Consider the following 15,223-nt stretch of genomic DNA (forward strand, 5'->3'; position numbering starts at 1 on the left):
TTCAGGAGAATGGTTGCAATAACAGAAGTGTTTCTGCTTGAAAAGTTCAGATGCAGCATTTGATCATACAGGATGAACCTCCTACAAGGGAGTTTGAAGAGGAGGAGGAGCTTTGGGGAAAAGGAGAGGGGGGGGGGGGGTTCTGGAAAGTTGATCAAGTAGTATTGCTTTCCAGCCTATCTTAGTCTGATTTTTCTGTTATTCATTGTTGTTGTTGATAGAATTTGTCCTCAGGATGTCTACCTGCAATTTTTTCTTTATTTTTATTATTATTTAGAAAATTCAAAATGGTGTAGAATTTTCTAAAGGGATAACTGTAGATACAGGTACATGTACACACACAATATGTTGTGGAATATGTCACTGACAGGGTGTAAAATTATCTGCTCATAAACAGTGAGTGGACAAAGTTTTGATGATGACTGACTTGACTTATTTATTCATTGCACAAAAATTCCATTCATTGATTGCTATAAGGACCCTGTATCTCTTGCCTTGGACTACTGGTTCTGAAGTCTTTCCGTATGTTCAGTGACTGCCAATAACTGCTGAGGACTATGGTTAGTATAGCACTTTAGTGCTTGAAGGTAGTACTTAGCCTATTGTCATAAATTGTTGTTTTGGAATAAGAGGTAACATCTTTTTATGCTGTCTATCCTAAGTTTTGATTGAATTAAGGTAAAGCAGGTGGTTTGTGAACAGCAGGCTTTGCTCCACTCTGTAGTTATAATCAGACAAAATCATCCTGTTCACCTTAGACATAACATAGGCAATTTACAGTGCAGCAACAAAATATTTAGGTTTGGCTTATTTAAAAAAGAGTTTAAAGGACAGGATGGTAAAAAATATTAGCAAATGGTTTTTCTTGGTGGGTACAACATGAACTGCATGACAACCAGTGCATTGCCTACAGTTAAAAAAAAAATAGCTCTCTGGTTAATGGGATGAAATTTTCAGGCACTGCAGACATTATATGTGGGGTCTGTTTAAAAAATTCCAGAACATTTGTAATTTTGCCCCAGTGGTGTGTTAGAGCAAAATGCGGTTGGTATCCTTGCACTTGCCTGTGTTTAATTTGTAATTACCAGGAGTTTCATTGTTGTATTTCTGTAAATTTTTGTTCAGTGCTGTATTGAGTAGAATGTCATATCACACAGTTTGTGAATTCAAGGTGGCAACATGTCTGCATTAAATTTTGCATGAAACTAAAAGAACACCTTTTACAGGTCTCTGAACGCAGGAAGCATACAGTGATGAGTGATTAAGCCTTACATGTGTTACAAATGGTTCAAACAGTTTTCAAATCACCCTCGTTCAGAATCTGCGACATCTATCGATGATGAAATTGTACTTGCCAGTCTAAGAGTGGCTGTTCGAGAGATTGCAAAATGTAACATTTCAGTTGGGTCATATCATGAAATACTCACACAGCATCTGGGAATGCATCATGTTGCCACCAAGTTCGTCCCACAGTGAGTTAAGCCCAGAAAGACATTCACCTCGCAATCAGTGAAGAGCTTTTGGATCACACAAATGGGAACAAGATGTTCCGTAAGAGACCCTTAACTGGTAATGAGACATGGGTTTATGGTTCTGATATCGAGACAAAGGTTCAATCTTCACAATGGGGTGGGAAAGATTCTCCAAGACTAAATAAAAGCTCATCAGGTCAGGCCAAATGTCAAAGCCATACTGATAGTTTTCTTTGGCTTTGAAGGATTAGTTCATCATGGATTTGTGCCACAGGGACAAACTGGTAAACAGTGGTACTATCGGGATGTGTTGCGAAGCCTGCAAGAAAATGTGAGAAGGAAACCACCTAAAATGTGACTAGACAATTCATGGCTCTTCCTTCACGATAACACACCCAAACATTCATCATTGCACAAAATCAAAATCACTGTGCTGCCTCATCCTCCATACTCTCCATATCTGGCCCCTAGATGTTTTTTTTTCTTCCCTCTCCAAAGTTGAAAACCCATTGAAAGGGCAAAGATTTGCAACAGTAGATGAGATAAGAGAAAGTTCTCAGACCTCAGATGGCACTTTATGGGATCCAGCAAGAATCATACAGACTGCTTCCGGAAGTGGAAACAACTTTGGGGCCAAAACTTCCTGGCAGATTGAAACAATGTGCCAGACCGAGACTCGAACTCGGGACCTTTGCCTTTTGCGGGCAAGTGCTGTACCACCTGAGCTACCTAAGCACACCTCACACCCCATCCTCACAGCCTTGCTTCTGCCAGTATCTCGTCTCCTACCTTCCAAACTTCACAGAAGCTCTCCTGTGAACATTCTAGGCGTTGGGACCGGTTATCAGTTGTGGAGGAGAGTATTTCAAAAGCGACCATGCACAATAAGTAAAAGGTAAGCATAGAAAAATTTTGTGTACAAGTTCTGGAATTTTTTGAACAGACTTCGTATGTTGTCTCTGGTAATGATCATGTAATGTTATCACATTTCTGTGAAGATTAGGAAAGCTGCTATGACAGAGGTGCTGGTTTACATTGTGATCGAAGTAGGTGCAAACTGTGGCGATTGACTAGTGTTTGTCGTGCATAACTTTCACAGGGACAAAAGTTTTGAAGTGCATTGACTGAGACAAAGAGTTGGTTTGGTTAATACAGGTGTGATTTGGTCTACAATGTTCTGCTCACAGGACACACAAGATCGGAAGACTTGAGACTGTTATATACGTACAAATCCCTGGAGACATAAATATTTTTCCTTAAATTGGAGTTTTGCATAGATACACAGGACTGGCAAAGAATCATAATTCAAGTATGTACAGGTGATGCAAGAGCTATTTAATTACAAACTCATCTATAATACGCTACAAATTTAAATATAGTACACCAACGCGCTCACACACACACACACACACACACACACACACTTATTTAAAAAAAGAAAGAAAGAAAAGAAAATCAGCAGAGTTATTTGTTTTGTCCATCCAGCATACTGTAGTGACAGAAGTTGTTGCTCCAGTTGGTTGATGTTTTGTTAGAATTGATTCATCTAGATTAAAAGATGAAAAGTAGTTCCTGGCAGTATCAGTACCTCACACAGCAGCTGCGAAACTTGGTGCAGTGGCCTCCTCCTCCTCCCCTTCTTAATATTAGTCGCCACCACCTACTAGTACATAATGTTCGTTCACTAGCATTTCACACATCTCTCACACATTCATCTTGAATATGGAAGTCAGAATGTTGTCGTCATAAGCAGTAAAATCCAGGAAGATCCTTTTCCATCCTTCTTTAGGAGGAATATTTTCTTCAACAGCAACTGACATACCATGACCAGCCTTTGTGAAGCAGTTTAACATAGTCTGTTGTGTTACACAATTCCAGGTAATAACAAACAAATGCATAGCCTGCAGATGCAGAATGTAGAATCTCAATACTTTATTCCTTTCAAGGAATGTAATTGACTTCAGGACAACTGCTACTTTGTATCTGGCTTTAACAAAATCTATTAAAGGGTGTATACGCCCCAGGAATTTTTTCATCTGGGAAATACCTGGGATTATTCTAGGATTCTGGGAATTTTTTGCCACTTTAGTTTTATGTTAAATTTTCATGATTATTGCTGGTTAGAACTGATACTGTGACAAATAATATGACTTTAGCCCGTGCAATCAGAATAATACTGCTGCAGTAAAACATAACCGAGAGAACAACAACAAATTAAAACTTCAGTTGCAAAGAACAGCAAATCACAGTGCACATACAACCATGTACCTACAGTAAAATGTGTTAGAGGCTTGCCGCACGGGATAAGCCGAGCGGCCTAAGGCGCTGCAGTCATGGACTGTGCAGCTGATCCCGCCGGAGGTTCGAGTCCTCCCTCGGGCAGGGATGTGTGTGTTTGTCCTTAGGATAATTTAGGTTATGTAGTGTGTAAGCTTAGGGACTGATGACCTTAGCAGTTAAGTCCCATAGAATTTCACACAAATTTTGTTAGAGGCTTGAAGAGAAAGTACCAACAAACTGCATTCGATGAGCACGGTGTCCCAACTGTTTACATTTCTAGTAGGTCACGGGAAAATAGTACGAATGGTGGTTTGAGAAGTGTTACTTCCACAGTAAATTTCCTTTTATGCGAGATGAATTATGTTATTTGTAAGAATGTGTGATGACTTTCTTAAGTCACTGAGCGTTTGACTCTTTCAAAACTTAAAACACTAGAATCAACCACTTCGAAAAAATTCATTCCTAGAAAACCAGCTATTTCTGCCGTCATTTAAAGTTTTGCTGGCACATTTGTGTTTGATTTGTCTTAAAGGCAACAGGTACTAAAAAAGACCAGTCTTCGAGGTTAGTTTTTCATATTTATTGTCATACCTTCATAGGTTACAAATTATACACTAACAATGACAAAAAGTGTAATTATACTTAAAGTTCAATGTGAATTCTTGAGCAATTTCACGCTTAATCGTCTTTCCTACGGGAAAGTCGAAGTGCACGATGGAACATGTATTCAGCCAGGTAACCCACAAAATGTTCGGTGCACATCAGTGAAATATACAATCTTGCTTGTCAAAAATATTCTGCTGCTGCATCTTAAGCTGTGCTCTTAGGATCCTGTTTAACCACACGCTCGGAAAAAACAGTAAACCTTTTTTGAGGGCCAATACTATATGCGAAAGCTTAGCTTTTCGTGATGAAATGTACATCTGGTAGTTGTATTCCACGAAGCAAGAATACATAATATCATGCCATATTTTTCTGAATTCGAAGTTTAATGCCAGGCATCTCGGAGAACTAGTATGCCCCTGTTTCCATATCATAGCATGGTCATCGGACTTCTTAAATGTTGGTGTTCTGTGTTCAGAAACTACCGTACTGTATTTGCTAAACTTCCAAATCTCCCCCCCCCCCCCCCCCCCCCCCACACCCCTTGGTGAGTGCCAGGAAGTTCTATGCCAGTGTATGAAACCATTGCCATTCAAATTACTGGTATGTTTTGCAGCTGCAAAGGAAAATATATTGTCAATTAACACGGAAAAACGTAATTTCGTCCAGGGTCTTGTGTATTTTCATTGGGAAAAAGTGCATTTTCAACCTGAAAAAGCTGTATTTTTAACCGGGAAATCCAGGCATTATTTTTTCTTTTCCGCATTTACATTCTGTAATGTGCCCAGGTCTGGAGCATGTAGATGACTTCTGCAGTTCAGTGGAGTTTTTTGTTTGCAAACACATGGGAGATTTAAATTTCCCCTTTATCAGTGAAGGCAACTTCTCCATCTGCCACTTATTTACATACTATAGTGCTGCCTTTCTTTCTTTACTTTTTCTCCCTTATTGGACTATGTCTGTGCCGGAAGTAAATTGTAAAACAAGCCATTTGAACCTGTGTTAAAAGCTTCTCTGGACTCAACCCTGTATTAATTATGGCAATGTAATGTTCTTCAAATGATTTATGCTTCCTTTGTCCACAGCTTCACTCTCCCCATCCGCACTGTGAAATAAGAGATTATGCCTTTTTTTTTTTTTAATGGTTTTGCATACTTAAATCTGCAACACACATTGTCAGGGCAGCTTGCTGAACTTCCTCGTGCAGTATGTTTCAATTTGCAGGAATGCTGTCATTTCTCATTCTATGAAACCATTTTTAAAAAATGTTTTCTTCATCACAGAACGTTAACATGCTAATTTTATTCCTTTTGTATAAACAGGAACTGCTAGCTTCTGCATTTAACACTGGTTCCTTGTTTTTGAGAATGCCACACAAAGGAGATTGCACCAAATCATACTTCTTTGCCATGTCGGAAATTATTATGTTGTGATCGTCTTCAACATTTTGGGTGATTGTCAAATTTTCTGAATCGTAAGATTTCCACGTTTTCAGGTCGTAACCCCACAGGAGTCAGACTGATGAATTCGACAGCAACAAAGACAGCACTTCACAGCTTGCATTCCGTTACTCAGTGATGACTCTGGTGTCAGGTGGCATACCAGGCAGGAAGGAAATCGATTTCAGATTTCTTCAACATTTTTTCCGTATAACCACAATGGAATTTGATCTAGATACATGTTGGCCGACTCAGTTACTATGTACTGCTGTCATACAACATGAAAGACGTGTTTGAAACTGAAAGAAATCAGAAACTCACTCAGAAATGTTATGAATTACATGAAAACTGGAATTTAATTTGCAGAAAGTTTCATGTTTATTCCTTAAAAGCAGAATTTTTCTTAGTGTAGAGTTTGTTAAAATCGTGGAAGAATGGCATTGTTCTTGTGGCAGTTTCGCTGGGACTGAAGGAAATATTTATTAAAAGTGAGGGGTGTTTTTTTTTTTTTTTACTCTGGATTTTCCTGTAAACCTAATTGAAACATTAGAAGTGCACACACACACACACACACACACACACACACACACACACACAAGGAAGTGAACATTGTAGCCCAGCTTTGGAACTTGAATCCTCCGTCAGAGGAGGGAAATGAGCTGTGAAAGATGAGGAAAGCATGTGAAGTAGATAAGGACATTCAATCTTGCAAGGCTCTTTCTCTGCTGTCCCACTCTCTCCCTTTTAAAGTAATAGATGATCATAGCAAAATGAAAAGACACTTTGTACGTGGAACTAAAAACCCCTTGAAACTTGGATTCTGTTCACTTCAACCATACTTCTACCACATGAGCTATTATGAAACGTGACCTTTACTGAAGAGTTTCTGCAAAACTACAACTTTTCTTTGTTTTTGTGTGCACTGCCTGTTGTAGTGTATGAGCAGTTTGTTTGTATGAATATTATATAGTCTTTTGTGTTACCAGAATTGAATGAAGAGTGGAGATAATTATTTCTTCTGTAGTGCATAAACTTACTCATCTCATCCTGTTACCTAGTCTGTGATGATGGACTTAAGTTTGTGGTATAAGGGGCAGTCAAATGAAAATAAGACAATGGAAAAAAAGAGTATGTAAGCTGTTCATTATTTCAAAAGCAATCGCCATGAGTATTAACATATTTCTCCCACTTAGAGATGAGACAGTCAGTGCCTTCATGGAACTGTGATGGTACCCAGGCGTGCACCTCTTCATCTGAAGCAAATCATTGGCTTCAAATGCCTTTCTCCAGCGCTCTAAAAATATGGAAATCGCTTGGGAAGTGAGTGGGGCTGTATGGAGGATGTTTAAGGGCTTCCCAACGAAATTTCCCAGTGGCACTACATGTTTCTAATATTGTTTCGACTGCATTGCAGAAGTTTCGCTGGGAAACCCCTATGCAACATCCATAAAGTCCCAATTTCACCCCATTTGATATCCATATTTTTGGAGTATTGACGAAAGAAATTTGTAGCCATTGATTTGCTTTGGATGAAGAGGTGTACACGTGGGCACAACTTTGGTCCCATAGGCAACAGCAAACATTTTTCCATAAAGTCATTAACCATCTTGTCTAGCAGTGAAATAAATGTATTAATAGTTATGGTGATTACTTTTGAAATAACAAACAATATACTTACTTGTTTCCATCAGTTTTATTTTCATTTGACTGCCCCTTATCTCTGTATATAAAATACTTTGTCCTGACTGACTGTGACTGACTGACTCATCATCGCCCAGCCCAAACTGCAAAGGCGAGAACCTTAAAGTTTGGAGAGGGTGTGAATCTTATAGTATAGGCATCATTGAAGGAGGAGTTGTAGGAGATTCCATTCCTGTGGGGGTGAAATAGCGGATGAAAGGCCTCATGAAAGTATGTTGCTATTAAGGGAATATTGAATGCAGAACTATGAAAACTGGTATTTGGTTTCTCAGTCAGAAAATAAAAAAAAATACCGGTTCCAGAATTTTTGGAAATTCAGCCACGAGGGGTGGGGATAGTTGGTGAAAGTGTTTTTAAAAATAACGAATTACTAAAGAACTGCTAAAGGATTTTTAAGGCTACATCTATGACAGTTGGTAAGTGATGAAAATTTTTAAGAAACTATTTCATTTCATTAAAGCTAAATTTATGAAAATTGGTGTTTCACTCCTCTGTTAGATATAAAGAAATATTGTTTAGGGGATGAAAGTTGCTATGGAAATATCTCCACAAGAATGCAAAAGGTATGATTAACAAAAACTCTGGACTCCAGATACCAGAATAACTTTTTGGCCAAAAGTACATTTGAAAAAGACCATGTTTACATGGTCTTAATTAGTGTGAAAAGCATAGATGGTGTTGCAATTTGTTAACAACATAAAAATGTGATTAAAAAATATATATATAAAAAATCTCTGCAGGCCGTACAGTGTACATGAGAGAAGCAGCAGGCACTAAGCTAGTATATCTATAAACTGCTTATGACATTAAGCCAGGCTGGAGGCAGCTTATGAACTATGTAGTCTAGAACACCAAAAATAGGAAAATGCATAGGAATTTTTTTCTGCGCAGATCCATGTGCCAGAAGAAGGAAAGCCCAGTATATACAGCCGCAACCAAGAAAACAACACAACGAAATATCCAGATGTTCTGTCCAGGTTACCAAAAATACTAACGGAAGGAGTTAAATCTTGCATATTAGACTGTGAAGCTGTTGCTTGGGATCGAGAAAAAAAGCAGATTTTACCATTCCAGATTCTTAGTACTCGCAAGAGGAAAGTGAGTATATTTTGGCTGTTCAGTTCAACATAGCATAAAATACTTCTTAATTTTTGCCCATGGGCAATTATGATATCTGATCTTATCAGAGTATGACATGGAATATTTATAATGAAGACATTATATTACTCATTCTTTAGTTTGACTATGTATTTCAGTTCAGTACATTTAGTGCACATTGAATCGTTTATCAGAGCAGTTCAGTTATGTCTGTAAGCTGCATTCACTGTGATTCAAGTTCTTTAGGGTTGTGTCTCGGTTTGTGGTATGTAAGACAGTTTCAGGGTGTAATGAGCTTCACATTAAATTGATATATTCAAAATAAAGTACCTTCTGTGTGGCACCCTGTATATTCTGTGTAGACTTTTGACTAATTGCATTGCAGTTCAGTACTTTACTCTCTCTCTCTCTCTCTCTCTCTCTCTCTCTCTCTCTCTCTCTCTCTCTCTTCTTTACTGTTCCATGTACATCTTCAGCACTGGTGAAAAGTTAAATGACTGACATACCTTAGTACATAACTAATAACTTACATACTTCCTTGTAAAATCAGCTGAGATTGTTTCTCAGTTACTGTGATCATAAGACCCAGGAGGACTGTAGGATATGATAAACCATTGTTGTTCCGTCAACGTCATTTTTTATTGAAGCATCATACATTAAGTAAACAAAACAAATAAGATTATTTTGGTGCACCTGTCTTGCTTTTACTTAAGAGACAAGAGTTTTGCAGCTCTTACCAAATGCAACATTGGAAAATCTGGGATAGAATAACAATATGAATTCAAATATATTGCCACTCACCACACATAGAGAAGAGATGTAAAGCAATGGACAGGCAATTTAAAAGTAGTGTGTTGAATAAGCTATCAGACAAAGTCATTTGTCAGATGTAAAACCCCACACTCATATTTACATACACACACAACACTCGCACCCAAGGCCACTATTGCCTTGGCCTTATTTTGTCTAACGGTCTGCTTTTAAATCTACTTTCAAATGTGCTTGTCCACTGCTCAATGACTCCTCTATGTGGTGAGTAGTAATCTATCCTAGTTCATATTCTTATCAATCACAATGATATACTTAGCAAATAGTTCCTTTGTCTTTGCAAGAACTACCTGAATTACTGCTCAGTGTGCTTTGCGGGTGATGGTTCCAGATATTCAGTCACGTCACTACCAGCAACTCAGGAAATGTTGAAGATCTGAAATACTGAAAATGAAAATACAAGTTTACAGTCCCTTGGATTGCCTTTCATTTAAGTTGTGATACAATCAAACCATTAAAGCATAATGACTAGTTTGTTTTCCCATTGAGGCTCTCCCAGCCTTGTTGTATACTACCTTAACACTGACTAAAATGTTAGGACTTTCACTCAGCAAAACTCTTAAGTTACTCTGGTTTAGTGCAGTGGTGTTAACCTGCTCCCTATTGCATGCTAGTGGGCAGCAGTCAGTAAGGATTTAAAAACCATCTTCATTGAGTTTTCATAAAATTATGACATAACGTGTTAGGTAAATAATTATTGTTATGTACTTTAAGTTGTTGTATCTCCACTTTATAAATCTTATAAAGTAAAGTTTCTTTCCAACTTTATAAACCACAGTTGCTGTGGAGACATTGGGTTTGAAAATTCGTCTGCTAACAGAGATACAAAAGTGGGCAGTGGGTAAAAATGGTTTACAACCCCTGGTTTAGTGCAAGAACATAAACTTTGCATGTCCGCAATTCTGTTTTGTGAGGTTCAAATAATGAGCCTATAACAAAGCATTATTAAAACTTAAATGCTTAGAAGTACAAAAAAAGTTCTACTTATTTCAATTCAAATGTTTTGTCATTATATACTCTCCAGTGCTTGTCAAAAACTGTTCATTAATTTCGGCCCCGTTGTGGCAAATAGTGAGGGCTGAGATTATTTTAAAATTTGACTGTGCCTACCATCTTCCCCAGTAGAACAGTTATAACTATTTCATGCTTGATGTCAATTATTACATTGTGTGTTTCTTTTAGGTTAAATTATTAATTATCAAGGAAGTAGGGCTTGGAAGGTTTATTTATTTATTTATTTTTCCCCCAAACCAGGATGCAACGGAATCTGAAATCAAAGTACAAGTGTGTTTGTTTATGTTTGATCTACTGTACTTAAATGGAGAAGCCCTTGTACGGAAACCTCTTTCAGAAAGACGTAAGCTTTTGAAAGACAATATGAAGGAGGTTGAGGGTGAGTTCCTCTTTGCCACAAATCTGGATACCACAAAAATGGAAGAGGTGGAAGTGTTTTTGGAAGAATCTGTGAAGGGTATTTTAATTTGCTTACCTAGTTCTGGTAGTTGTTACTATATGCATAGTTGCAAAAATACAAGCAGCTGGAGAGACAGCTGCTTAGTAGCTTTCCCTATGTAAAAATGTGTGTCCATCTCATTTTCCAGGAAATTGTGAAGGACTTATGGTAAAAACATTAGATGAAGAGGCCACATATGAAATTGCAAAGCGATCAAGGAACTGGCTAAAATTGAAGAAGGATTATCTTGAAGGTGTGGGAGACACTTTGGATGTAGTTGTCATAGGTGGTTACCTTGGGCGGGGTAAGAGAACTGGGACTTACGGTGGTTTTTTGCTGGCGTGTTATGACAAAGAAAATGAAGAATACCAGAGTATTTGTAAGGTATGTTTCATATATAAATAGCAATTTCTTCATTTTAGCCACGTATATTTGTTGTCAATGTATGCTTGATTTGAATAATTTTCATTTCTTCTTTACAGATTGGAACTGGTTTCAGTGAAGAAGATCTACAGAAGCATACAGAATTCTTCAAACAACATGTAATAGATAAGCCACGCCCATATTACAGATATGACAGTAGCCATGAACCTGACCATTGGTTTGATGCATCTCAGGTGTGGGAAATTAAATGTGCAGATCTTTCCCTTTCCCCAGCACATAGAGCTGCTTTAGGCATTGTAAGTAATATGATGGTTAAATCAAAATTTTATGTTTAGGTGGACAAAATGTAAAATGTGGGTTATACTAAATAATGCTCATGGATTGCAAGAAAGATGGTGCGCTCTTAAAATAATTGGAGTATACTTTTGGTTGGAAGAGTAAGTATTTAATTCGATGAAAGTTGTGAACATGATATATTTTATGGTTAACTAAATGCTTTGAGTCATCACTGTCTGCAGTTTGCAACCCATAGCTGTGTCTGCTTGAAACAAGCCTCTCCAGCTTCTCCTCTCCTCCCATCTCATTTCCCTCTCCACCATGTGTCATTCTTATCTTTTATTCGCATACTTCTTCACTATTTATGTTCCACCTGTCTCTGTCTTCCTCTAGTTCCCTTGCCTCCTATTGTCATTTCATGAGACTGCCTTGGTATTGTGTCAACTCCCATCCTTTTAGCATGTCCTTGTTACTTTAATCTTCTCTTTCCTATCTTTCCTTACATGAGCTTCTCTTTCACTATTTTGTCACTGTCTCACTCCTTACTATATCCATTCTGCTTACTCCTGCCCTGCATTGTTGAAATTTCATGTTGCAAGCTTGTATCCCACTCAGCAATATTTTCTTCATTACCAACACTTGTAAGGCACACGGGGATACTAGGACATAATGTGCTTGGTGTAACATTTGTTTGCATTGTAGTGGTACATCCTTGCTCTACATAGGCTTCTTACACTGTGCAGGAATCCACGTGCTTGCTTTCCTCTTTCACCAATCTCCTTATCGTTCCACTTGCTATCTTTCGTCACACATTAGTGCCTGCCTGTGATTCATTGGTAGTGGTAGCAGTAATTACGTACAGCAACAATAACACCATCAGCTGTAATGTATTAGTTTTATTTAATTGCAACAATTTTCTGTGATACAAACTTCTAGCTTCAGGTTCCTCTGCAAGACAGGGTAATCACACTTGAAATGGACATCATCACTATATCTAATAAAACGAGCAGAAACTGTTGGCATGTGCATACCGTACCCTGTAATGGTGTGTCTGGTTGCAATTAAAAAATACTAGTCTGCAGAGTCTATTGTTGTTACACATAAATAAAACAGCTGCTGTCGCATTATCCATTAGGAGATGGATGTATGGAAATTAGCAGTAATTTGTTTGTGGCAGTATACTTACCAAGAAGGCAAGATGAAAATTATTAATTTGTAGTGAAAAGATTACATCTGGAGGGTCATCTGCCATTTAGTGTGATTACTCTCACTTAATTACTTTATATCGTGCTCCAGATGAATGCTGGGATGATTCCTTTTGGGATGGTTATGACTGTTACTTTACATAAATCTATCAATAATGGATTCCATTTCATGTGATTCAACTTTAGCAGAATCTACCTACATGTAAGAAAATAGCATCCCAAAATTTAGTTCTGATAGAATGGCGCTTTCAACAGTACTTAATTTGTATAATTTGTCAGGATAGTCTACAAAAATATGCCACCATGAGTTACCACTATGAGAAAAAATCGACAACATTAGCATTTTTGTTGTTCATACATTTTTAGTCTCCAGGTAACAGCATTTTTCTTGCAGGTTGATCCAGAAAAGGGAGTGTCATTACGTTTTCCCAGGTTCCTTAGGGTTCGAGAAGACAAATCAGTGGAGGAGGCCACCAGTGCATCACAGGTAGTGTCTTTGTTTTTCCTCATGTGATCATATGCTCATTGTCAATTTTCAATGAAAATCTAATCCTGATGCTTTATCTGTGTCATCAGGTTGCCGAGATGTACAGAAATCAAGACCAAGTAAAAAATCAGGGAGGATCTACAAAACCAAATGAGGAAGACTTTTACTAGTAAAAGCATTTCTAAACAGATTTTATAATATTGTTTGTATTATTGTATGAAAAGTACCTGTTGTGTGAGACATTTCTTTATTTTTATAGTTTACATTACTGTTTTATAATACACAAAAATTCCCTCACTTGTAAATGACAAGTTATGCGAAAGTTCAACTTTCCTATTTTAACCACATTTTGTATAAGAATTTTAAGAAACTACATTTTTTAGAAAATGGAAATATTATGTGGACAAACTCATTGATACTTCCATATATATTGTTTCTATGATGTTGCTGTCACATCCTCCCACCTCTCTCTCCCCCATTGTAGCAACCTATTGTCATCCATGAGAATACAGAAGAAGAAGAAGAAGTAATATTGATACACAATATTGATGTCACTGGTTGAGAGTAGTTCAGGACTAGAACTCACAAATAAACTTGAATAGAAATTCTGCATCACGTAGCTGAACCAGTTAACAGTGGCAGTCTTGAGTTCACCACCATCTTGAAACTGCAATTTTGTTCTGAGCTTACAACATCTACCTATAAGCTAACAACCACTTACTTTTTGAATATGCACAATATAACTTTAGGTTACAAGTGATGTAACATTCATACAAATTGAATGTCATTCAGAATACCATTCCCAGGTTGATCAATTTTATTAAAATTTGTGTACAGTTGAAAGCTGTCAATCTGCTGGAAGCTGCTGCAGTATGCTGTTGTGAACAGACTTTTTAGGATACCCATATTATCCATAGTACTGTCCATTATACTGCTGCTACTACTACTGCCAATGAAAGTGACTAATCCATTTGATTGTGAGTGTCTTGTTGGTGGCAGGAGTAGATACACTGTTAAAAAGGGGGGGGGGGGGGGGGCAGTGTAAGCGGACAGTCCAGAGTACTACTCTCCCATCCTTCTTACCAACAAGTATGAAGTGCTACTTGGACTGAGCCTGTCGAACTTGTTACTCACGTTGGAAGGCTGTAAACATCCCATATCTGTTTAAAGCAGGTGCAGAAGAGGGCTCCGACATGCCTTAGAGAAATGTAAGTAAGAAATGGGAAGAAGATGGTATCTCCAAGATACTTGTAATCACACTGCGTATGCCTATAGGACTCAGTCAGTTTTTTTAAATCCCGTACTTGTAGCAGTGCCTCAGCTCGTACTTGTCCCCCCTCCCCCCCTCTGCCCTCGAGGGGTCGGAGAAGATGGGAAAAATCAGCTTTACTTGTCATATTTCAGTGAAACTCACAATCTTTGTATTATCCATAGAACTGGATGGTGATTCTATGGCAACACACACCCGTAGACTTGCAGAACAGGGTAGAAAGTTGCAGAGATAGGTACCTTATCCAGTTTTTTGCAAGAACTTGCAAGCTAATGAATTCCCCTTTTGAACATAATTTATCACACATCTCTAGAGCTGATAACTCTTTCTTGCCAGTGTAAAAATTTGTGGGTGATACCCTTGTACAAAAAGACAGTGTAATTTCATACATGAAGACAAATTACAGTCTTGGAAATAGGTTCTGAAAATATTATTCACAGTTCCACAGAATACAAAGAGTTGTGCTGAATAATTCAAAGGTAGAAAATTTAAATGACGGGGGAGAAATTGCAAAGGGCATTCCAAAGAGTTCAATTTTGGGTCCACTCCTGTTCCTTAAATAGGTGAGTAACCTTCCACCTGACATTCAACAAACAGAAGTGATACTTTCTGCAGATGATACTAGTGTTTTAATAAATCTAATAAATCCCATCAGAGAGAAAGCAACAGAAGAGATTGTTAATGATGTTTTTCAAAGAATTAAGTTGTTCTTTGAAAATGGGCTCCC

The 15,223-nt window shown here is 37.8% G+C and overlaps 1 protein-coding gene across 2 annotated transcripts in view; it reads left to right on the forward strand.

Moving 5' to 3' along the window:
* LOC126474215 (DNA ligase 1) overlaps window positions 1-13,619 on the forward strand; it is a 126,784-nt gene extending 113,165 nt beyond the window's left edge. For both annotated transcript variants that reach the window (XM_050101682.1, XM_050101689.1), the window contains exons 13-18: window positions 8,387-8,593; window positions 10,676-10,892; window positions 11,023-11,258; window positions 11,357-11,554; window positions 13,134-13,226; window positions 13,316-13,619. In XM_050101682.1, the coding sequence (XP_049957639.1) occupies window positions 8,387-8,593; window positions 10,676-10,892; window positions 11,023-11,258; window positions 11,357-11,554; window positions 13,134-13,226; window positions 13,316-13,396 (1,032 nt within the window). In that variant the 3' untranslated portion in view covers window positions 13,397-13,619. The remainder of the gene's footprint in view (window positions 1-8,386; window positions 8,594-10,675; window positions 10,893-11,022; window positions 11,259-11,356; window positions 11,555-13,133; window positions 13,227-13,315) is intronic.
* Window positions 13,620-15,223: the final 1,604 nt, after the last annotated feature.

Source organism: Schistocerca serialis, chromosome 1, assembly GCF_023864345.2.
Source record: "Schistocerca serialis cubense isolate TAMUIC-IGC-003099 chromosome 1, iqSchSeri2.2, whole genome shotgun sequence".
NCBI classification, from domain to species: domain Eukaryota; kingdom Metazoa; phylum Arthropoda; class Insecta; order Orthoptera; family Acrididae; genus Schistocerca; species Schistocerca serialis.